The 25,215-nt window shown below is 31.6% G+C and overlaps 2 protein-coding genes across 2 annotated transcripts; one reads left to right on the forward strand and one right to left on the reverse strand.

The window, feature by feature from the left end:
* On the reverse strand, nucleotides 1-9,286 carry LOC113852051 (cysteine-rich repeat secretory protein 38-like). The gene is made up of 3 exons (XM_027482309.1): nucleotides 8,533-9,286; nucleotides 8,287-8,360; nucleotides 1-201 (listed from the first exon to the last, which is right to left on the reverse strand). Exons 1-3 carry the CDS (start codon nucleotides 9,284-9,286, stop codon nucleotides 1-3), a joined length of 1,029 nt encoding a protein of 342 aa, XP_027338110.1.
* Nucleotides 9,287-19,924: 10,638 nt separating this feature from the next.
* Nucleotides 19,925-20,590, forward strand: LOC113852052. The gene has a single exon (XM_027482310.1). The coding sequence runs from the start codon at nucleotides 19,925-19,927 to the stop codon at nucleotides 20,588-20,590; it is 666 nt and encodes a 221-aa protein (XP_027338111.1).
* Nucleotides 20,591-25,215: the final 4,625 nt, after the last annotated feature.

Consider the following 25,215-nt stretch of genomic DNA (forward strand, 5'->3'; position numbering starts at 1 on the left):
CTATAGGAGAGCATAATGCAATGCCCCTGTAAAACTGTAAAATCCAGCTATAACATGGCCTTGGCAGTTTCTGATTAAACCACCACAGCTAGCACTTCCATGAACCTGAGAGACAGCTCCATCTATATTAAGTTTCATGTGGTTCAAAGGGGGAGGATACCATCTTTGAAGACTTTGAATTCCCAAAGGATTTTGTTGGTCCTGAAACAACAAATTAAATAATCAACTTCATAGCAAATTTTATGATATAAGGAAATAGGAGATATATATGAAAATTAAAAAATGACATTATTTCTCTCCTTCCAAATTAGCTAGATAGCCACCCCAAAGCAGCTTGTTCCAACAAGGAAAGCTATTAAACTTAGATTTAGATAAATTTATAAGCAACCATTTAGACAGACCAACACTAAAAAAAAGCCCATTTTTTAGGTAAAATAAGATATTTTCATATTTCTTTGGCAAACCAGCAGTCTCTAAGTATGTGAATAACAGTCTCAGTGGCTGTATTGCACCTAGGACAAAGAGGTAAACTAGCTATGTCTCTCTTATATCTTTTTTCATTTGTTAAAAGCCTATCATGAGCTAACTTCCATAAAAATAGAGTAACTCTAGGAGGTTCATCCCACTTCCAGGCTGCTTTAAAAATATTATTACTAGGATCATGTTCCTAATCAGTAGTATTAGACAAGTTATAAGCAGTTTTAATTGAAAATAATCCATTACTAGAAAGATTCTAGAAAGCAATGTCTTTGCCTTTGCTCATATCAAGCAGTTGGAGTTGAGCAATAGAGTCACATATAGGAATAGGAAGAATCTGTCTGATCCTAGCTCAGTTCCAGTTTCCCTGGTTGGTGAAAAAATTCACAGGCATATCTAATTTTTCTTCTAGAATGGGGTTCAAAGCATACTGAGTCAAATTTTAGACATGAGGAATTTAATTATCCCTCCAGAATTTAGTTGTCCAACCATTTCCAATGACCCAACCTAACCCCTGAGAAAAAGAATCCCAGACAGAACACATACTCTTCCAAAGATGGGAGGTTCTCATGTTATTTCCTATGCTAGGGTTCTTACCAAGGCAAAATTTATACTTATGATATATGACTTGAGCTCATAACTCATTAGGAGATTTAATCAATCTCCAAAATAATTTCATTATATATGTCTTATTAAGCAGGGAGAGATCCCTAAAACCCAAGCGTCCATTATTCTTATGTTTACAAATTTTATCCTGACTAATTATGTGACATTTTCTTTTGCCTAAAGAGCCCTAAATGAACTTTTTACATATATTGTTTATTTCTTTACAAACAGAACTAGGGATGACCATAAATTGCATACTATAAGCATGAATGGACAAAAGACATGATTGAGCCAGTGTGACCTTCCAACTAAGGAAAGGGTATTCATCTTCCAAAGGGCAAGTTTTTTGTGGATTTTATTAATAATGGGAGCAAAATCTTTTCTGTCAGGAGTTTGGTTTCTAATGGGGATGTCTAAGTAAGTCCCAAACTCATTAGACCTTTTAATTCCTAAATGATTACTAATATCCTGAGTAAGGATAGGGTCTGTACTTTTGAAAAAAAATAAGGAAGATTTTTCTTTACTAATTAAAAGACCTGAAGCCAAACAAAATTCAGAAAGAACACCATAAATGATGTTAGCTTGATGCAGATCAGTCTTAGCTACTAAAATAATATCATCTACAAAAAATAAATGAGAAATTTTAGGCCCCAAGATTACGAAAGGAAAAAGGAATTCAATCATAATCAGAGATCCTATCTTAGATTAAGTGTACAAGTATCTCTAAACATAAAACAAAAATATAAGGGAAAATGGGATCTCCTTACCTAATACTTCTGCCTGGGCTAAAAGGTTGGGTTTGACTATTATTTCAGTCAATGGACATAGACATTGAAGATATACATTGATAAATCAGATTAACTAAATTAGTTCTGAAACCAATTTTCTAAAGGATATTCCTAATGAACTCTCATCTAAGCTTATTATACGCCTTTTTAAAGTCTATTTTAAGGATCATATAACCGTTTTTACCTTTTAATTTGTTAAAGGAATGTAAGAGTTCTTGAAGGATGAGAGCATTATCAATGCCTTGTCTCCTTGGAACAAAACTAGTTTGGTTGGTAGACACTAGGTGGGGCAGGGACTCCCTAATCCTATTAGCCAACAGCTTAGTAATAATCTTAGCTCATATTACACAAAGAGATAGGTCTAAAATTCCTAATGTGTTCAAGATTTTTATTTTTAGGGATTAAAGTAATAGAAGTTCCATTTGCAGCAACTATATTGTTAGGATTACTAAAAATATCTAAGATGAAATTAAAGATGAAATGTGCTAGAATATTCCACTGACTTTTAAAGAAAATAGCATGTAACACATCTGGACCAGGAGATTTGAAGTCCCTTATACTAAACAAGGAAGCTTTCAATTCATCTATTGATAAATCAAAATATAGTCTATCACTATCAAAATCCCTAAAAGGAGGGAAAGAGGTTCTGCTATTCAGATTAGGGACAAAGGGATTTGGGTCATTATATAGGCTTTTAAATAACTCCAAGGCCATGAATTTTAATTTTAAGGAGTCATATTCCCAATTGTTATCATCATTTTTAAGAGCCTCCACCAAGTTTTTATGTCTATGAATTACAACAGATATATGGAAATAACTATTTTTTTATCACCCAACCTAATCAATTAGATTTGAAGTGGTGATACCAATAAATTTCTTCTTGGTATAGAATTTGTTGATAGTCTTTCCAAAGTGAGGTCATTAAATTAGTAAGGAAAGGGTTATCCCCATAAGCTAATTTATTAAACATACCTTATATTCTATTAAAAATTCACTTTTTCCTATTAAAAATGTTTCCAAAAACAATCTTATTTCACTCAGAAATGTTGCTTTTGAATCTATCTATATTCTCAGTCCAAGGGCTAGAAGATCTCCAAGAGTTCTTAACTTGGGTAGAGAAATCATCATGATTAATCTATGGGGCAAGAAATTTGAAGTACCTATACCTATCTTTGACACTATCCTTACTTCTAATCTTAATTCATAGACCAGAATGGTCAGATTTTAATAAAGGGATATTGATATGGGAACTAACTTGAAATAACAATCTCCAAGATTCATTTACAACAACTCTATCAATTTTTTCTTTTAGGTTACCTTTTTGCCAGGTAAAAAGGTTACCCTTAGCCTCCATATCATGGAGGCCACAAATATTTAGGCAGTCAACAAACTCCTAAATATGATTAAGGTTGGCTGGACTGCCTCTTACTTTTTCTAATTCAAATAAAATAGAATTGAAATCCCTTGCAGCACACCAAGGTATGTTTATGGAGGAACTAAAATCCATTAGTTCATTTCAGCAATTAACTCTTTGCCTACTTTGGGGACTAGCATAAACTGAAGAAAGAATCCAATCTTTCTGACCAGGACTACTGATTTTAAGGTGAATAAAGTGACTGGATGTTTTATAAACAGTAGCTTTAACTCTCTTGGAGTTCTAACAACACTAAATGCCACTAGAGAACCCAACAACATCTACCTTAATTGATTCATCTAAATTTATTTTATTAATTATTTTATCAACCTTTTCTAAGCTAACTCTAGGTTCCAATAAAGCTGTAAAATCAAGGTTATGAATGACAATTAAATCATTTACTAGCCTTGAGAATGTCTTTCCCCAGCACCCCTACAGTTCTAAAATAAACAATTCATAAATTTTGGGTCTAAATGGTAGTAACATCCTCAAGATGTTGGGTTCTACTCTTGCTATTGTCCAAATGCTGGATATTTTTTGAATTAGTAAGGCTGTCTTTACCTAGAATATCTATTTCTATAAAGTGTTTATTCTCAGTGGGCCTATCTGTGTGGGCATTATTAACCATATTATTGGAGATCCAATAGTAAATAGGATTAAGGCCAATAAGGTTCTGAACAAAGCTACTATACTCCTTATTATTCTGAAGCTATTTTTGGATTCTATTCATCAGGAGTAAAGTATCTAAACTATCATGATTATCTTTTGCTATGCTACTTGGATTGTTGTAGGTGTCATTCATAATACTTGGTTGAGGATTATCTCTACCCTTATCTAATTTTTCAGTTTTAGGCAATTGTTTGCTTTTAGTTAATTTTTTATGCGAGTTATTTCTTATATTGTTATTTTTGTTATATTCCAACTCAAGTAGAGACATATCACTAATATTGACTTTTTTAAGTTTATGTTCATCTGGGGTCTTATGCGACTCAAAGGGTTTATCCTGACTCATATCCTGATTAGAAGAGCCTAGGATATCATATCTAAATCTTAAGTATATCTCTTTACCTCTTCCATTATTAATATGGCTACTATTTATTTGGGTCTAGTTAGGTTTTTTCCTGAAAGGCTTTTTTGCTAGCATCCAAGAGCCAAACTGGTCCATGTCTTTAGTGTTTTTAATCTCTTTACTATCCTGAAATTGCTCAATGACCTCCTCTATCATATTTGATTCCCCTTGTTGTGCTCTCATTTTGAAATCATCATATTTTCTTGGTTAATATTATCATTATTTTGTTCAACAATTTCAGTGCATATCCTCTGCCTATGTCTATATTTTTCACATTTAAAACAAATTAAGTGCAAACTCTCATATTCAACCTTAAATTCTTGGCCTAGGACCTTAAATGAGAGAATAAGAGTTTTCCTGAGATCTAATTCTACATAAATTTTGGCAAATCTACCTCTGGATAGCAGAGATGTATAGGGGTCAACTTTTAACATTGACCCTAGACAAGCTCCTACTTACCACAAGAACTTTTCATCATATAATTCCAATGGAAGATCAAGGATATGCATTTAGGCAACAATTTTTCTAAGATTGTAATCTTTTGGCCTAAATAAGGGTCTCCATCTTTGAACAAGGAGATAGTGGTCTAGGATCAACCAAGGCCCCTCAAATAAAGCTCGCTTATAGTCCTCTATATCATCAAATTTAACCAAAAAGAACTCATTATTGAGGTTCAGGATTTTGAGGGAACCATTTTTGCCCTAAATATTATTTAACTTTTGATTTAAATAGTTAAAGCTAACAGTTTTACCTAGAAGCTTGATTATTAAAGTAGATCTCCAGGGTGAACACCAATTTTCATAGTCCTCCAAAGGAATTTTCAAATTAGGATACAAATCTTTATGATTTTCAAAAATTTCTTCTACTGCTTCATTATCTAGACCAAAGTTAAAGTAATCAAGAATAGATCTAACTATTTCTTCATCTCCTAAGACAATATTTACCTCTTTACATTTAAGAACCTTATCTTTATATGAAACATAATAGATCTAACAGGATTTAAAGGCACCTGATTTGGCGTCGGAGTGATATTGATCTCTTTCTGCATGTCTTCTCTCTTAGTTCTTTGAATGAAGGTTCGTCACCAACCTTTATCTTTTTCGTACTTTGACTCATTTGATCAAGTTCTTCCGTCGAACGCTTTTCAGATTCCAATCGCTTCATTCCTCAAAGCCACTAAGAAGGTGGATTTATGTTAGAGCGATACCTTTAGATAATTTTGAGACCCCAAGGCATAGCGGCACTAAGCTTTGAAAGATGGGTGAAATTTAGGGTAAGAAGCCTAGCGGCACGCTCCTCTCTCTTATTCTTGAAAATGCGAAACTAATTCTTGGAGCGTGCTTGTCCACGTCATAAAGCCTAAAGCGTGACTGTTATTTTGTTATGTTAACTGGATTGAAATAACACTAAAACATTATCTTTCACTTACCCTACAAAAAAGGAGTATTCATGAGTTGGGTTAAGTGAGTTTTGATATAAAAAAAAAATGATTTGACCCAATCAAAATTTTATAAGTTGTGTTAGGTTAGTTTTAAAAAATAAAAAATTAAAGAGTTAAAATAATACAAAGTAAAAACCAAACTTCAACAACCTCTTATAAATATAAAGTTTAATATTCATCTCATAATTAAAATAATAAACAACATTTAAAAATTAAAAAATTAAATTACATATAAATATTCTATTCTTCACTTCAAACAAATTAAAAAAGAATAAAAATAATGCGAAGTTAAGAGAAAAAAGATTCGTGTAAGGAATCACTAACCTATTGAGTAGAGTTAAGTGGTTTAACCATTACAAACTCGCAAGTTGTGTTTGGACTTGGATTAAAAGAAAAAATTAAATATATTTTTAAATATATATATATATATATATATATAACTTTATTTTATTTTGTTTAGTTTTGATGTTTACAATTTTTAAAAATAATTTAAGTTATTTATTAACATTCATTTAGTTTTGTAAAGTTATGTTAACAATTATTTTTGACATAAAAAATAATGTGACATATTTAGATGTTTAAATTTTATTAAGATTAAAATTAACAAAAAAGTTGAAACATTAAAAATAAATTAAATTATATTTATAATTACTAAACATACGTTTTCCCAAATAAATCCTTCAACTCAGCCTTTAAAGTATAGAAATTCAGTATTTAAAAATCGAATTAAATAATTGACAAATTTGGTTGACAAATTGCATTTATATAACCTTTTCAATATAATAAAATGGACAATAAAGAGAGGGAAGAAAATTAAATATATGATAGAATAATCACTGTGGCAAAGAGAAATAAAAAAAATAACATTATATAAAATTATTACATGAATAATGTAACTCAATTTGAATTTAACTCAAATAAGAATACTACAACCAACAGAACTCTTACATTTTTTTTATCTTGTTTATTTTGAAGAGTTGGATTTAAACATACCAACTCAACCTCGATTCCACTTGGAAAGCTCATTTTGTACTTCGTTCCTAATATTATGAGATTTGATTTTTCTAAACTATTCAAAAGTGTAAAACAAAATAGTTGAAGTGTAGTTTCATTTTCTTTTATAAGCCAAAGAAAACACTAATTAATAAAGAATAAACCTAATGACAAGTTGTGATTGGGCCTGCATAGCCAACATGTAAAATCACAAAATGACGAACAGAAACACAAATGTTCATAGGAATATTGATAAACAAACCGGTAAAATAATGACAATCCATAACTGAGCAAGACAAGGAAAGAACTTAAAAATAGTTATATTATTTGAATATTTAAAATATGACAGTATATGTAATATTATGTACAAATATTTTTATTTATTTTATCTTTTTCATACATGTGTATCTCAAAAATTCTTTCTAAAAATAAAGATATACAAAAAAAAAATTCCAACCTCTAAAAAATTATAGAATTTATTAACAAATAAAAATTATTATTGTCTTTCCATATATGAAGATTACAACCTGGGAGAGGAGAGTCTAACAAGTGAATCTTTTTTCTTTTTTGGGTCTCGAACAGGTGAATCCCTGAGAGAACAGTTAGCAAGAGAGCCTGCTACAATGATAGCTTCACGAAGCACGTTTGAATTGAAGGCTACAAGGCCTCTGTCTGAACTCGGAAAGGCCCAAAGGAACAATATGATATATTTTTTCTTCACAAAAAAAGTACATTTTTTTCGGGTCCAAAAGTGGATGCTTTTGTTATACCTCTGAATTGACTGGGCTTCTTTGCTTAAAATAGATTGGGCTTCTCTGTATGTATCTATGTACCCTTTATTTTGACCAAAAAGGTACAATTTTTATGAATGCTTGTGTGTTTCCTTAGTATTTATTTAGCAATTCATCTTATCACTCGTCCCTTGGTTAATAGCTTAGTGGCAAAGTTAATGGAATGTAAAAAGCAGGTTCAAATCCTGTCACATGCAACAGTCACAACCCTATCCCCTCTCTCAATCCCTACTCCATCCCCTGGACCCCAAAGAAGATTGGAGAGGCCTACAGAATATAAATCTGTATCGTTCTGCATTCATTGGCCTAACGACCAATTTCTATTTGCATCCTAAGATCACACCTCAATATCTAAACAAATATAATTATTACCAGCCAGAGAAACTTCTATAAGCATTTTCTCTCGAAACCTTCCCAATAATTACCATATATCTCCGTGTAGTTGAGTGGTCCATTTTTTTTCCTTAGTCAGATGCATGTAAGATCCTAATATTAATCACAAAGCCGTCAAATAAAGAAACAAACAAATTACGACAGAAACATACAAAAGAAAAAGTTTACGTGTACATAATACATCTCCACTCCTCAAACATATGTAAAAAAACCAAATCCCATTGAAGAAGTAATGAAAATTGAATTAAATAATCGCCAGTTTCACATTCATGGCATTCTCTCAAACTATAAGATAGCTGCCAAAGTTACAAAACAATAGAAAAGGCTGCCATGACCGCAACCGCTATGCCAGTTATTAATCTTGTGCAAGAAGAGGATCTCCAAGCAGCTGTAACACATAGCAAAACTATATTAAAATTGATTCTAATATTATATATGACAAGGAAATTAAGCCTAACCATATTACTATGTTTTAATGAATAAAAATTTGTAGGATAAACAGTTATAGCTAGGCAATAACTTCAATTGCAAACAAATTGACCAAGTATCAAAGGACTCACCACTTAGAAGAGTAGAGGCATTAGAATAAAACTGGTAGTCATTGTACCACATGAAACAATTAGATCCATAAATTTCCCATCTTCTTTTGTTTCCAATGACAGTTCTGAAATTGACCAACTGAGCATCCAAGCACCTTCTGCAGTCCAGCATACTGATATCCCTTGTGCATTGAGCCATACCATACCTCTTCCCACTTTGGCTGGCGTTCAGTACTGCTGTATGGAACATGAATGACTTCTCTGGAGTTATAGAAGCTAATTCACTCATGAAGGGAAGCCCTTGTGAAACCACAGATGGGTCTTCAAAATCAGTATCATTTGTGATTGCCACAGCTGTTGGTTGCATAAATCCAAAGAAACTCTCATTTGAATAGCGTAGGAAACACCATCTAAACCAAATTGAAACATCTCTGCTCTTAGGACAATCATTTGAGGCCACTCTGGTGGAATTATGGGTGCAATCAGAGCAATTGTCAGCAGATATGTCCCCTCTACATAATATTGTACCATAAACCTTGTTGGCCTTTTTTCCTACAATGGTTTGGTAAAAACCATGATGTTGGACCACATTAGAAGCTAATGAATCCAATAAACTTCTAAGATTGGTTTGGAATGTATCTTCATTCACAGAATATTCAGCTTCGGAACATTGAGAACTCGTTTGCATATTTGTATCAGCAAGGCAAAAGCCATTTGAAAACACCATGACAAAGAAGCTGATAACACATGGGACAACAAAGCACAGTGACTGCATCTCTTTGTAATCAATCTCCTTGGTAGCAGAAGAGGAAGATCAGAAGTAATGAGTGTTTACCAAAATTGAACCTTAATCGGTTGGTAACATATTGACCTCTAATTAATAGTTTTTTATGTGCAAGTGTGCAAAGTCAACTCTTGGTGACGAGCTAATGATAAGTATAAAGTTGTATACGACGAATTTTTAGATTGTGTAGTATAAGTCAAAATATTTTTTTAGAAAATTTTTTAGACCTTTGTTTAGTGTTTAGTTTATATATGAACCTCGAAAACACAAATAAAAGGGCAAATAGTTGAATTGTGGAGGATATGCATTTAGATTAGGATATTAAGATTATGATTAGGGAAACCTCAAATTATGTCAGAAGAAATGTTGCACCATCTAGTTGGTAATTCTTGAACCATCTCTTGATCCATGTAGATTTAGTGGGGTGAATAACTTTGGCATTAAGTTCCAAAATTTGGGAGATAAATCAATAATTCAAAAACAACTAGTGGCAATAACGGAAGTATTATTTGCGCAATAAAATAAATTACATAATTTGTTTTCTTTCTGCGTACACCTTTTTGCATAAAATCTTCATACATAAATTGTACGTGGGAAAATAAATAAATTAATTATTTTTAAAATGAATATTATATGATTTTTTTGACGTGAAACAGACATTACCATTAAGATAAACATTGGCAAAAGGAGCCTCCCACTTCGCCTAAAAATGATGTTCCTCATGACTAACGTGAATAATAGTTCTGATTTGCCCAATGAAGGGGCAATGAGATATCTTCCCTGGAACTCATCAGATAATGAAAGGATGTGCAGCCAGCACGCTCATCGATTATTTTATTTTTGTGTTGACGGAAAGAAAGTAAGAAAAAGTTACCCACTCATACCGAGTTGACAATCTCCAAAAGTTTATTGAAATAACTAATTAGATTCAATATTATCAACCATATAATCTACCTCAGATTTTGTTTAATGCTTAAGAAACTCGTATTGCTTTTGCAAACATCTACAAAGTTATGGACTACCTAGTAGTAGTTATGCTATGTTTGGAATGCCTAGTAAACAATAATCAAATTATGACTTATGTTATACATACAAGGGCTCCTGAGCCAACAATTCAAGGAATTTTACATAGTTTCAATTAGAGACTAAATACAATTAAGGGTGTATATTTTTCACTTCTTGGGGCACATGTTGCATGTTGTAATTTTTTTATTTTTTATTTGGTGAACATATCGTATTAACTTTATTTCAGAGTGGGTTCATGTTGGGCTATTGAGAATTATTTTTGGTCCATAATCTATGAGGTTCAGGTAAATGGATTGTCCCACACCGCCAATAATTTGACTATGCATATGTTTTCATGAGTTACGCTTTATCCGCATTGTTTGAAAAGCTTGACAAGGTCACAGTGTACTGAAAACCAAGCCCAACAAGGTTACAGTTTAAGAGTTATGTTCCGGACCTGAAAAAAAATTGATTTATCTTGTCTTCCTATAACATCTTCTTAATAATTCTCTCAATAGAAAACATATTGAATGAATAAACACATAAATTCAATATATTGAGAAAAGAAAAACACTAGGATACTTCCTTTATTTGAAAAGAAAATTCAAGATTATTTCAAAAAAATTTAATATTTTAATACTTATTATTTACATGAAAAAGTTTTATAATAATTGTCAGTAAGAACTTTATATAATATTGTTTAATTTTACGTTTAATGATAAAAATAGTAAAATTAATTTTTTTATTTTATCATTATTAGTATCTATTTTTATTTTTAATTTTTCTAATACAACATTCTAATGGTATAAAAGCTTTGTTATGTAACTTTGATAATAGCTATTGATATTGTCCACACGTTAAAAGACATGAAAAGTTTGTCATGTTTATATTATTTTCATTCAAATGAAAACTCCACTATAATTCTTGTTATGCCCCTCCTCACATACGTGAATTATCACATTTGGTCAAAATCCACGAATTTGAGTTTGTTTGTCAAGAATAAAGTAGATTTTATTAATAAAACTATTAAAGAACCACAAGTCATGAATGATATTAACTTCTACTAGGAATGTTGCAACACCATAGTTCCTGGGTGACTTATTCGATCCATGAGTCTTGAAATTGCTTAATATATCATATGGAGGACAAGCTCTTAAAAGTCTAAATAGAGTTTAAAGAAAGATTTTCACATGTTGACCTCTTCAAAATCTTTGAGATACAAAAAAAAATTAAAAATTATAGTTTTAAGCAAGGAAATCTCACTGTGACTAGATACTAAACAAGAATTAAAATCCTATGGGATGAACTTGAGATCTTGTGTCAAATACTTGTTTATTCTTGTAATGTCAAATGTACTTGCAAAACATTCCATAACTTGAAGAACAAAATACAAATATATTAAAAAGATTCTTAAAGGACTTGAATAAATAATACTTCACTGTGAGGTTTCAAATCATGTTGATGGACCCTCTTCCAGCCATTAACAAGGTTTTTTCTTCCATTGCACAACAAGAGAGCAAAACAATTTGGAAATTCAAAGATTCTTACTGATGTCACTAACAATTCTGCCTAAGATCCAAGGTAACACAACAACTTCAAAGGATTCAATAATACAAAAGATTAATAGGGTGGTAAACTTTCCTCACATTGTGCAAAACTAGGATGCATAGTTGACGTATGCTACAAAAAAAAAACATGGTTTCCCTCAGGATTCAAGTTTAAGAATCCTAAATATGGCAATTTATGAAAACCCAATAGAGGCTAAAAATTCAAGAACAAAAATATGATTTCACACTAAATAATACTAAAATGGCTCACTCTCCTTCCTCAAACCTTAATAACAACAAAAATAATGTAACGCCCTGAATTTTGTAATATTCATTATTATTATTATTATTATTATTATTATTATATATAAATGGATGTGAAATGTGCACTTGAGTGTGTGATGAGTTGATATAATAATGATGAATATTAAATGGTGATGAGAATATATGTATAAATATGTGTATATTTGCGAAATGTGATGTGAATGCTAATTTTGCATCGAGATTGACTTTTTGAACTGCTTGAAATAGGCTAAGTGTATGATGTAGGGTGTTCTCGCTGTAGCAAGAGATGTCTCGCTATAGCGAAAGGGCCTAGGAGGAAGGCGTGAAATTGTCGCCTTCTTGCTGTAGAGAGAGATCCCTTGCTGCAGCGAGAGAGCGACAGTGAGGGGTGCAATTCTGCAGTGAGAGGGTCTCGCTGTAGCGAAAGTGTCGTGACATAAAGGCATTTCAAAGGGTTAGGGTCTGAAAAATTCATTTCTCATTCCTCTCGACCTAAAACCCTATTTCACCAATTAAATTGCCTCCAAAGCCGTTCGAGAGTTAGATTGAAGGTTGAAATCATGTTGGAGAAGCTTGAAGGTAAATTTTAATGGTTAGGGTTTTAGTTTCTCATCCTCATTCTCTGTTTGCTTGTTTCTCTTGATTCTCATGGGATTCTTCCATGTATTTAGGACAAAATTCGTGTCAGAAGCACTACGGTTGATTTCGTGTGTGGGTCTTCAATCCGAGGTAATGGGGACCCTACCCTATCTCATTTTGCTTGAAAATCCATTTATATTGTTACTTGTAGAGTTGTGATTGAAATAACACGTAGAAAGGTGTGCGTTTGGATGAAAATGACTTGATTGTACTAGGGTATAGTGGAAATCTTATGTGGAACCAAGTATTATTGACATTGAGAAATATTGTGTATGATGAACAAAATGATTGAAAAGAAATTGTGATAAAAACTATATGATTGAATCTTGTGTGGTAAATGTGGGCATTTGTGTCATGTAATATGACTGAATATGGGCCTCTAAGCTGCGTTCTGTGAATGAATGTGAGCTTGTGTGTTGTGTGCGAATATGGATATTGTATGTGGCTGAAATGTGTGTGAATGAGGCATGTTAAATGTGGTTGTGAATATGCTATGAATGGTTCAATGATATATTGGAGGTGTGGAAGATAAGGACGATAGAAATACCTTGGGGAAGAGAGAGTGGTGGTGACACCAACAGTGAGCATGGGTGCACCACAGGCCACACACTCTCCTCCTGACTAGACCTCTAACCAATACCTTTGTCGAACGACTCGTCACTGCACATGTGATATCTGTGATGCGGGGGTAACCAGTGACCATCCATTGTGTGAAACTGCGATCACAGTGCCACAATGAGCATGACTATATGCAGTGAGCGCACGTGTGTGAAATGTTGTTGGTACAGTGAGTGCACCAATTGTAATTTGAATTGGAATGTATGATGAGTGCTTTATGTGATTGATAATACTTGAGAGTAAAATATATTAGAATACATGAGTATGCAAGGTGAGTCTCTATGTTTATGTGATGGATAATGTAGAGTACTCATTCTTATATTTGTTTTTCAGGTGACCAAGATGATCAGCACCAGCCTCAGTGAAGGGATGGATGAAACTGCTATAAGACTTATATTTTATTTTGAAATTACGATGTAATTGAATTGGTTCTGTAAATTATTTATATAAACTTGTAATCCCTTATTATTTTGAAAAACTTTGATGAAACTCTGTATTGAAAAATTATATTTAAACAAATTTTTAATTATTCTCATTTTACGAAATTTATTATTCTAAAATTAAATTAAGGTGTTACAAATAACACCAATGCCCAAGTAAATTTGTCTTCTATTCAATAACAAATTGCACTTTCTAGTATTAATGGTAAACTTTTCCACATAAAATGGATTTTTGATACAAGTATTATTAACCATCTTTGCTTAAACTTTGTTTCCTATAAACGTATTAAACATATTCTTGTTACTTTTCTTAATGGGAATTCTATCACTACTTCCATTGTTGGAACAATTCATTTTTCTCCCTTTCTTTACTTACCTATTTTTCAGTACAATTTGATTTCATTATCAAAGTTAACCTTCTTCTTGCATTGCAAGCTAAGTTTCTCTTATTCTTTTGGGGGATACAGAGTTCCAATGCTTACAAGATGATAGGTACAACTAAGTTCAAGAATGAATTGTATTTGTTAAAGGATCCCACACATACTATGTCATATACATTTATGTCTCATATTGATTTTGCCCGTTGTAATCTTGTTTCTATTAAAAAGAAATTGTAATCTTATTTCTATTAATAAGAATTTGTGACATTATAGACTTTGTCACTCTTCTTGTGATCAATTAAAAGTCTTTAAAAAATAAATATCTTTTATTAATTATGAAAAGAATGCTTGTAATATACTCCCTCTATCCCATATTATGTGTCATTTAAGGTTTTTTCACACAAATTAAGAAATGCAATTAATATTCTTATTTTCATTTCTAACTTCCTACCCTTATTATTCATTGATTAATTAGTGACATATGATACTATAAACCTTAAATGTTATCCAACTATTTTACAATGCCATTAAAACCCAAAATTTACTTCACTACTCCAATTGTCAAAGAGAGAGAAAAGCAAAATGGTGTCATATCCTCATCAATTTATTTCCTCTTTTAATTGTCTACTATTACTACAATTTACAGTGATTTAGACATAAATATACTTTCATTTTCTTTTCTAGCTGGTGTCATATATATTCTCTTCAAATAATTTATTTGCCACTAAAAATTTTTAATTTAAAATTTGTTTAAGGATTTGTGCTTTTGTCAAAATTTAGAGGTGACACTAGGTAACTCCACTATATATTGTTGTTCGCCATCCACGTTCACAAAATCAAAATAGTCATTGTTCCTTTCAGCATGGGTTCAAAGCATAAATTACCATTACTTGATTTAGATTTGAATGTTGAATTTACATATTCAGGTTTAAATATTGATGCACCAATTTACCAAAAACAATATTAATGCACCAAAAAATTCAATTCTTAACATCGACGTTAACATTATTCCAAGTTCTCCCTTATCATAATCTCCAGCTCAAATGGCATTTGATTTGAATCAACTAGAAGATATAGAATCATAAGATATAGAATCATCATCATGTCCAACTCAAATGGCATTTGATTTAAATCAACCAGATATAGATAGTGACCTGTACAAAATTTCAGATGCTTCGTTTGAATATTCTTTAAGTGATTGTCTATTATTGAACTTAGCTAGAGAACCATCTTTGGAGAATGATGCTGAGATTAATACATATATGGAAATAGGACTGCATCTATTATTAGAGCAGAACTTGGATTATGGTATTAATTAATTTATTCAAATTTTTTTTGTTACTTAAATCATATTTGCATTCAATATTTTTATACTACTAATTTTCTTTAACATGGACATTTACTTTTTTAATTCATTGTGGAGATTTGTATCTTCATGAATTTTAATTATTATCATTATATTTTTCTTCAAAATTTTTATAAATTTAATTTTTTTCTTATATGTTATTAGGAGAAAATGTCAACAATGACATGGCAAGTTTGGATTTACTACAAGTTCATAGAGATCCTACAAAGAAAAAATATTTGAGCAATTCTGAGGAAAAGATCATATATAAGGCTTTATTAGAGAAGAGTGTTAATGGAAAATTAAAAAAAGAAATCACTAAAATGGTGGCATCACAGTTTTCAATTTCTATACACACTATTTAACGTGTTTGGAAACAAGTCAAAAATAAGGGTGCACATACTGATGTGTCCCACAAAAAGACAAGAAATTGTGACTGTAAGAGGGTTAATTTAGCTCGAATTCGTGAGATCCCTTTGCATCGAAGGACAACTATCAAGTCTCCTGCTTTCTGCATTGAATACGAACAAGACCATACTATGTTGGCATTTAACATCGAGAGTCATACAAAGACATTCAAATGCTATAAAGCCTTCTTTGAATGAAGAGAATAAAAGAGATAGATTGCAATTTTGCTTATTAATGCTTGATAATTCTAACATACCAAATGATCCAATTTTCTTAGGAATGTATAATGTGGTTCAAATCGACGAGAAGTGATTTTATATGACAAAATGTTGTAAGAACTACTATCTACTACCAAATGAAGATGATCCTTTATGATGTTGTAAAAGCAAAAACTTTATCGTAAAAGTGGTGTTTTTGGCTGCTATAGGTCGTCCAAGGTTTGATGTGAATAGGAATGAGCTCTTCTCTGAAAAAATCGGTATATTTCCTTTCATCACACAAGAACTAGATAAAAGGACTAGTGTTAATAGAATTACAGGTACACTAGAGACTAAACTGATAACTTCAGTTAAAAAAGAAGTTATAAGGAGTTAATTGATTGAAAAAGTCCTGTCAACCAAAATGACTGAGAAAAGAGATGGGTCATCCCATATTTATTCAACAAGATAATGCAAGAAAACACATTGATTATGATGATGAAGAATTTTATCGATTATCTTCACAAGATGGATTTGATATTTGTTTAATGCACCAATCGAAAAACTTTTCCAATTTGAATGTCTTAGATCATAGATTTTTTAATTCGATTCAGTCCTTACAGTATAAAGAATCTCTCATAACTATTGATGAACTTACAAAGGCTCTGGAGGAATCATTTGAAGCATTTTCAACTATGAAGTCAAATTGTATATTCTTATCATTGCAAGCATGTATGATAAAAATCATGAAAGCGAGAGGTTCCCACAAAGACAAAACTCCACATTGAATAAAGCAGCTTTAGAAAATAGAGGAGAGCTACCTAGGCAATTAAAATGTGATCCTATATTAGTTCAAGATGTTATTCATTATCTAGAAAATTAATTGACTTTTAATTTTATATGCTCGCGTTATGAACATTATTATGAATGAAATTTTTGTTTTACATATAAAAAATGTTTACTTAAAGCTTTATGTAAAATTTTTATTTTACATATAAATACTTAAAGTTTTATGTGACTTACACAATATGTCTCATACATATAAAACTTGGTGAATTTACTAAAAAAATAGAACCATTAAATAATAGTGACACAATTGTAAAAGGTCATCTATGAACATGGGTTACAAAAAAGATATTCCCTACTATAAAGAAAGAAATTGTTGTTCTTGAAAGAGTAACACCTAGATTCTTGTTGAGGTGCCACAAGGAAAAATGCCTACAAGTTGTAAATGGGTTTACAAACTTAAATATAACTCAAATAGATCTCTCAATAGGATACAAACAAGTGGAAGGACTTGATTTTTTGGACACTTTTTTCCTTGCTGCAAGAATGACAATTCTTAGACTCCTCTACTAAACATTAGTTGGATGTTGACAATACTTTTCTTCATGGCGAGTTAGATGAAGAAGTGTACATGACAGTCCCACAAGGTTTTGCTTCTCTTAATCCAAATCAAGTTTGCTTGCTAAAAAAGTCTTTATATGGGCTTAAAGAACTCAATAGACAATGGTTTTATACTCTTTCCAAACTCTTCAATCTCTCATTTTTATACAATGTCTTTTAAATAATACTTTCTTCATTAAACACATCAAGTGAAATTATTGTCTTATTGGTGTATGTTGATGATGTTGTTCTAATATGGAATAATTTTGATGAAATACATGTGAAAACTTTCTTAATGAAAATTTTAAGATCAAAGACTTTGGTGAGCTCAAGTATTTTTCTTAACCCTGAATTTCCTCAAGCCTCCAACAGTATATTCTTAAGTCAAAGAAAGTACACTCTTGAACTTCTATCTAATGTAGGTTTCTTGGGTGTCAAGCCTGTTAATACTCCCATTAATTCTAACATTATCATTTCTACAAATCTTAACTCTCTTTTATTTGACATCTCATCTTGTAGAAGGTTGATCAGAAGATTTTCATATTTAACTTCTACTAGACCCAATCTTTCTTATTTTGTTAAGTAATTAAATGCTACTGGCTTTTATCTACAAGTTACCTATCAAAGTTTCTCCTAGTAAGAGACTTTTCTTTCCTTTAACTTCAGATTTCAAGTTACATATTTTTAGTGACTTAGACTCAAGTAAATGTCTTGATTTCAAGCATTCTGTTATTTATTTTTGTATCTCTATGAATTTTTTCTATTTTTGAAAGATTAAAAAATAAATTGTAATTTTTAAATTTTTTTCAAAAGCTGAATATAGGCTTTAGCATTAAAATTAACATTATTACCATTATTTAATGATGTATATATGCCTATGTGTTATTACTCTTTATTAATCAATCCTTCGTTAAAATTCAATTTTCTTTTATTTACAAATGTTTCTTTCTCTTTCCCTTCCTTAATACCCCATTGTTAAAGAGAATATCTATTATCACCTTTTCTCTACTAAGAACTTGCTTTCATTTCGACGGAACTTCATAATGCATTTCAATAAAGTTTGTGTCATTAGGGAATAGCCAAATCATTTGTTGAAATGGGTTGAATCAGGTGAATTTGGTCAAATTATTTGTCAACACAATATGATAATCAAAATGTTCAAAAATTACCCTTTTAAAAAAATATTTTTTAGTGTAAATTGTTAGCAACCAATTTCTATTTCTAGTTCTGATTTTTAAGGAATATTACGTGATCCACATAACCCTATTATCTGCACCCGTTTTTGTTCCAGGCAGAGGTTACTTTTACTACTTTTTTGGAATGGGCTCTATGATGGGTAGAGCTCTATAAATATTTTACACTCTCATGGTTTTAGGTCACCAAATCCACTTCTCTCCTTAGAACAAAACACACCATCGTGCTTGAATGAGTGAAGGTTTGAAAAACTAGAACTACGACCACGAACCAACCTTGCAATGGCCAGAGGTTAGTGTTCTAAATCTGTTTCGCTTCCGCATAGCTTTTGTGTGGTTTCTGAGTTTACAAATACATGAACATATATTTTTGGACGTGAGACAACGATAGATAATGGCACATGGCCTAATGGTTAGCAATGCCCTGGCCTTCGTGGAGGACGCGGGTTTGAAACCTGTCTTTAAAAATTTTATTCAAATGTTTTTTCGCCCTTAATCAATCCAAAAGTAAGTTTCAGTCCTCCATTGGCTCAAGCCCAAGACCTCTATAGCAGTGGACTACAATGACAGCCACTAAACCAAACCCTTATATTTGTAAAGTATATGTTTCTGAAATTTATATATCCTTTCTTTGTGACTATTTAGTATGACATTATTAATTTTTATGTCTAATTTATTTTATATTAATACTAACATTTGGCTCTTTGGAGAGAATTAATGTTTGGTGATGAGTATAATTTAAATAAATTGGAAAGTAGCCACAACACCTTTGATTGATTAAAAATTATATATATAGTTTTTAAATCACATTGAAAAATATTAATTATAATTGATTATATATAATGTGATGAAATCTACTCACAGAAATTTTATTGCATGTGTATGATTAATTAGGATAAAATATTGGATTATATTTCTTAATCTACCCACAGGGATTAAGAAAAAGATAATTTTACAGTTTTGTCATAAAGATGTGTAATAAGTCTAATTGAATAGGACTTTAGCCCACAGGCAAGTTTTATGTCACTAGATTCATGAATTAAAGTATGTTTGCATTAGTAAAACATGATATTTATTTTGAAAGTTTCTCAATCTAAGTATTTCTGATATTAAATGTGGTATTCTTGAGTTAAAGAGTGACAACTATAGGGTCTAGAAAGAGAGAGTTCTTCTTAATTTGGGGTGGATGGACATTGATTATACTATTAGGAAGGACAAACCATCAGCTATTACCGCAACCAGCACTCCAGATGCAGTTGATTTTTATGAAAAATGGAAGATGTCTAATTGTCTTTCGGTGACTTTCATAAAGATTATTATTTTTGCTGGTATTCGGGGTTCTATCTATCAACATGATAAAGTCAAGGATTTATTGAAGGCAATTAATGGGCAATTTACTACTTCTGATAAATCTCTTGCCAATACACTTATAATGCAATTTTCATCCATAAAGCTCACTAGGATTAGAGAAGTGCATGATCACATCATATGCATAAGGGATATAGTGGCTCAGTTGAAAGCCTTAGAGGTTACCATATTTGATTCCTTCTTGGTACACTATATTTTGTGTACCTTGCCTCATCAATATGCCCCATTTAAGATCTCTTATAACACAGATACGAATAAGTGGTCTATTAATGAATTGTTGACCATGTGTGCTCAAGAAGAGGAAAGGTTACTCATAGAAGAAGGGGAGAGTGTGAACTTAACTACCTCTACTAGGAGTAAAACGAATCAAGTTAATCACAAAGGAAAGATTTCGATTCAGTCGGACATAAAGAAGGAGCCAAAATGTTTCTTTTGTAAAAAGAAAGGACACATAAAGAAAGACTGCTTGAAATTCAAGACATGACTAAACAAGAAGGGTAATCCATTTGCTTTTGTTTGTTATAAATCTTATATGGTTGATATTAATTATAACACATGGTGGATTGATTCTTGTTCTACAATCCATATTTGTAGTATCTTGCAAGTTATGCAAAACCTAAGGAGGTCAGTGGGAAGTAAGCAATGCATTTACTCAGAGAGTAGGATAAGTTCACATGTAGAGGTAGTTAGGACGTGCATTTTAACTTTAAATAGTAGTTTTTTTTTAATTTAGAAAAAATATTTTATGTTCCTGATTTTTCTAAGAATTTGATTTCAATTTCAAGACTTGCGCTTTTAGGTTTTTCTTTTAATTTTTCAGATACTAGTTTTACTTTATTGAATAAATCTAAAATTGTTGGTTTTGATGAACTATGTGATGGTCTTTATTCTATTACTTTGCGAAATAATGCCGCTTATAATTCTATGCATGTTACTACTGGGATAAAACGATGTGTTGTGAATAAGAAATCCTCTATGTTGTGGCATCAGAGATTGAGACACATCTCCATTGAAAGAATTAAGTGATTTGTAAATGAAGGAGTACTTAGTACTTTGAACTTTATTGGTTTTGAGACTTGTGTGGATTGCATTAAGGTTAAGCAAACTAACAAGTCTAAAATTGGTGCCAAAAGGAATTCAAACCTGTTAGAGATCATTCATATAGATATTTATTGTCCAGACATGGACGTAAGTAATTCGAGATATTTTATTACCTTCATAAATGATTACTCATGATATATGTATATCTACTTGCTTCATTCTAAGAATGAAGCTTTGAATGTCTCTAAAGTTTTTAAGGCTAAAGTAGAGCTGCAATGTGAAATAAAGATTGTGAGATCAAATAGAGGTGGAGATACTATAGTAGATACACAGAGAATGGACAAGCACCTGGTTTATTTGCAAAAATTTTTCAAGAACATGAGATTGTTGCCCAGTACACTATGCCTAGTTCTTCGAATCAGAATGGTGTGGCAAAAAGAATGAGTCAAAATTTGATGGACATGGTGAGAAGCATGAGAAGCAATGCAAAGCTTTTTCAATTCTTGTGGATTAAAGCACTTAAGAAATAGAGTTTCAACTAAGGCTATCTCAAAGATACCTTTTGAACTATTCAAAGTTTGGAAACATGGTTTGCAACATATACATGTTTGGGAATATTCGTCTAAAGTAAGAATTTATAACCCACAAGAGAAGAAACTTGACCCTAGGACTGTTAGTAAGTATTTCATTGGATATGCTGAAAAGTCTAAAGGGTATAAGTTCTATTGTCTATCTCGTAGCACTAGAATTGTGGAATCAAGAAATGCAAAGTTTCTTGAAAATGATTTGATTAATAGGAGTGACCTGATTCAAGACACTACTCTTGAAACAGATCATTATAAAGCTAAACCCTCTGCTTCAAATGATAGATTGGTAGTCATTCATGTTTCTCTAGTTAAAGAGCGTATTAGACAACCAGTTATCTAAGTTCCACAAGCTATTAAATATGATTTGGTAAATCAAGTTATTGACAAAGAGCCACAAGTGAATGTTGATTAACCTGTTAAGGAAGTGGTTGAACAATAAGTTCCCACCAAAATAATGAGACAACATTAAAAAGGTCTACTATAGTCAAAAAGTTGGCAATTTCTAATGACTGTGTGGTGTATTTACAAGAATCTAACTATAACGTAGGAGCCAAAAATGATCCTGAAACATTTTCACAAGCCATGAATTCTAAGGAATCAAATTTATGGTACAATGCCATGAAAGATGAGATGGATTTTATGGCATCTAACAAAGTCTGAAATCTTGTTGAGTTCCTGATGATGTAAAAGTCATTGGATGTAGATGAGTCTTTAAAACCAAGAAATACGCACAAAGCAACATTGAGAAACATAAGACAAGACTTGTCACCAAAGGATTCACTCAAAGGGAAGGAGTTGATTACAAGGAGACTTTTTCTCCTGTGTCTAAAAAAGATTTTCTTCAAGTGATTATGGCATTGGTAGCTCATTTTGACCTTAAGTTATATCAAATGGATGTGAAGACAGCGTTTCTCAATAGTGATATAAAAGAAGAGGTTTACATAAAATAACCTGAAAGATTCTTCTCTAGTAACAATGAGCATTTAGTCTGCAAGCTTAATAAATCTATATACAGATTAAAATAAACCCCTCGTCAATCGTATCTAAAATTTCATGAAGTAATATATTTATTTGGCTTTGAAGAAAATATCATTGATCAATGTATATATCTGAAGGTTAGTGGGAGTAAGATTTAGTTCCTTGTTTTATACGTGGATGATATTTTACTTGCGGTTAATGATAAAAGTATGTTATATGAAGTGAAACAATTTCTTTCAAAGAACTTTGATATGAAAGATATGGGTGAGGCATCTTATGTAATAGGCATTAAGATCCATAGAGAAAGATCTCGAGGCATTTTGGGTTTGTCTCAAGAGACCTATATTAACAAGGTTTTAGAGAGGTTTAATATGAAAGATTGTTCACTAAGTGTAGCTCCCATTGTGAACGTTGATAGGCTTGAATTGAGTCAATGTCCGAAAAATGACCTTAAGTAGGAACACATGAAAAATATTCCATATGCTTTAGCTATTGGAAATCTTATGTATGCTTAGGTTTATACTAGACCTGACATTGCATTTGCAGTTAGAATGTTAGGAAAATATCAGAGTAATCCAAGTGTTGACCATTGGAAAGCTGTAAAGAAAGTAATGAGATATCTTCAAGGAACAAAGGATTACATGCTTATGTACAGATAGACTGATGCTTTGGAAGTGATAGGCTACTCTGACTTAGACTTTGTTGGCTGCATTGATACCAAGAAATCTACATCTAGTTACATTTTTATGCTAGCTTGTGGAGCTGTGTCTTGAAGCAGTGTGAAGCAAACCTTGACTGCTACTTCCACTATAGAGGCTGAGTTCGTTTCTTGTTTTGAAGCTACCTCACATGGTGTATGGTTGAAGAGTTTTACATATGGGCTTAGAGTTGTGGACTCTGTATCTAGGCTATTGAAGGTGTACTGTGACAACTCTGCTCCAGTATTTATGGCTAATAATAACAAGAGTGAAAGTTGAAGTAAACACATTAACATCAAATATTTAGCTATAAGAGAATGTGTTAAGGAAAAGAAAGTGGTCATTAAGCATGTTAGCACTGAGTTGATGATTGTCGATCCTTTAACTAAAGGCATGCTACCAAAGAATTTTAAAGATCATGTAGCACAAATGGGACTTGGTTCCATGATGTGACAATCATTATGGGTACTTTTATTTTTTTTTATAAGACTTTACTCATATTTGATATTTTCTCTTTCGTTTTGTGCACACGTTTATTTGTTTGAGAAATATCATTTAGTTTTGACCTTGAATGAACATGTGATTTATTAATTAAGTTGAGAGTTAGTATTGAGAAACTCAATATACTGTGATACATAGAAGATAATATTCATCATTAAAGGAACTGTCACCATGATCCATATATTTAATTTCTTATTATGGTTAATAATGGGATTAATGGATCAAGTGGGAGAATGTTAGCAACCAATTTTTGTTTCTAGTTCTGATTTTCAAGAAACATTATGTGATCCACATAACCCCATTATCGACATTCGTTTTTGTTCCACGCGGAAGTTACTTTCACTAGTTTTTCGGAATGGACTCTATGATAGGTAGAGTCTTATAAATATTTTGCACTCTCATAGTTTTAGGTTACCGAATGAGCTCCTCTCCTTAAAACAAAACACACCATCATGCTTGAATAAGTGAGAGTTTGAAAAACTAGAATTGTGACCACGAACCAACTTTGCAATAGCTAGAGGTTAGTGTTCTCAACCTATTTCACTTCAGCATAACCTTATTATAGTTCTCATTTGGCTCTTCATTATTAACATAAATTAAATAATAATTATAACAAAATATGGCATGAAGCCATATTTTTAAAAAACAAGGCAACATTAGTGACTTCATCATTTTGCTCAGGCTAAAATGTCGAATGGGGTAAACAAACAGGATTTTTCTGAGCTGCTCAATTCCTGGGAGGAAATACCTAGATCATTCTCATTAATATGTTGTGCAATTTTCTCCTAGAATGTTCCGATTCTGTGGGTCAACTGTGTAAAGTAGTATCGGAGAACCTTTATCTTGCAGCTGGCAATGCCTTATTCTAAGCTAATCATATCATAGACGAATTATTGTATATTTTTCTCATCTTACCCACCCATTAATTGAACAAGATCATGATTACACTGATTGAATTTGGAGTCACACACACATATAAACGAAACTCATTAAAAATATATCATTTCTAAATATTTTAAAAAGAAAGGTTATTATATCATTGTTTAACGGAGGATATCAGTTTAATATTCGATAACTTAATATAAATGACATTTTTATTGATTGATTTGATTTTGATGTATTAGTGGATTTTTTATACATGTATACTAATAAACAAGCATGTAGAAATTTTTATCTTTCTTTACAACTAACTCAACGTTACTCTTTTCACTGGTGAAAAATAAAATAGGATTAATCAACGTAAAAACATTATATTCAAGTTAATTATATATTTTTTAAATTCTTATTATTTGTATATTACACTA

Source organism: Abrus precatorius, unplaced genomic scaffold (assembly GCF_003935025.1).
Source record: "Abrus precatorius isolate BTA unplaced genomic scaffold, Abrus_2018 Scaffold10, whole genome shotgun sequence".
NCBI lineage: Eukaryota > Viridiplantae > Streptophyta > Magnoliopsida > Fabales > Fabaceae > Abrus > Abrus precatorius.

What these genes read in the sequence shown, in the direction of transcription:
- LOC113852051 (XM_027482309.1), bottom strand. Translation starts at nt 9,286, where the DNA reads ATGCAGTCACTGTGCTTTGTTGTCCCATGTGTTATCAGCTTCTTTGTC. An exon ending in TGCCTCTACTCTTCTAAGTG is followed by an intron (nt 8,361 to 8,532) that starts GTGAGTCCTTTG and finishes TATGTGTTACAG; the next exon opens with CTGCTTGGAGATCCTCTTCT. An exon ending in TCATGGCAGCCTTTTCTATT is followed by an intron (nt 202 to 8,286) that starts GTTTTGTAACTT and finishes TTGTTGTTTCAG; the next exon opens with GACCAACAAAATCCTTTGGG.
- LOC113852052 (XM_027482310.1), top strand. Translation starts at nt 19,925, where the DNA reads ATGGACATTGATTATACTATTAGGAAGGACAAACCATCAGCTATTACC.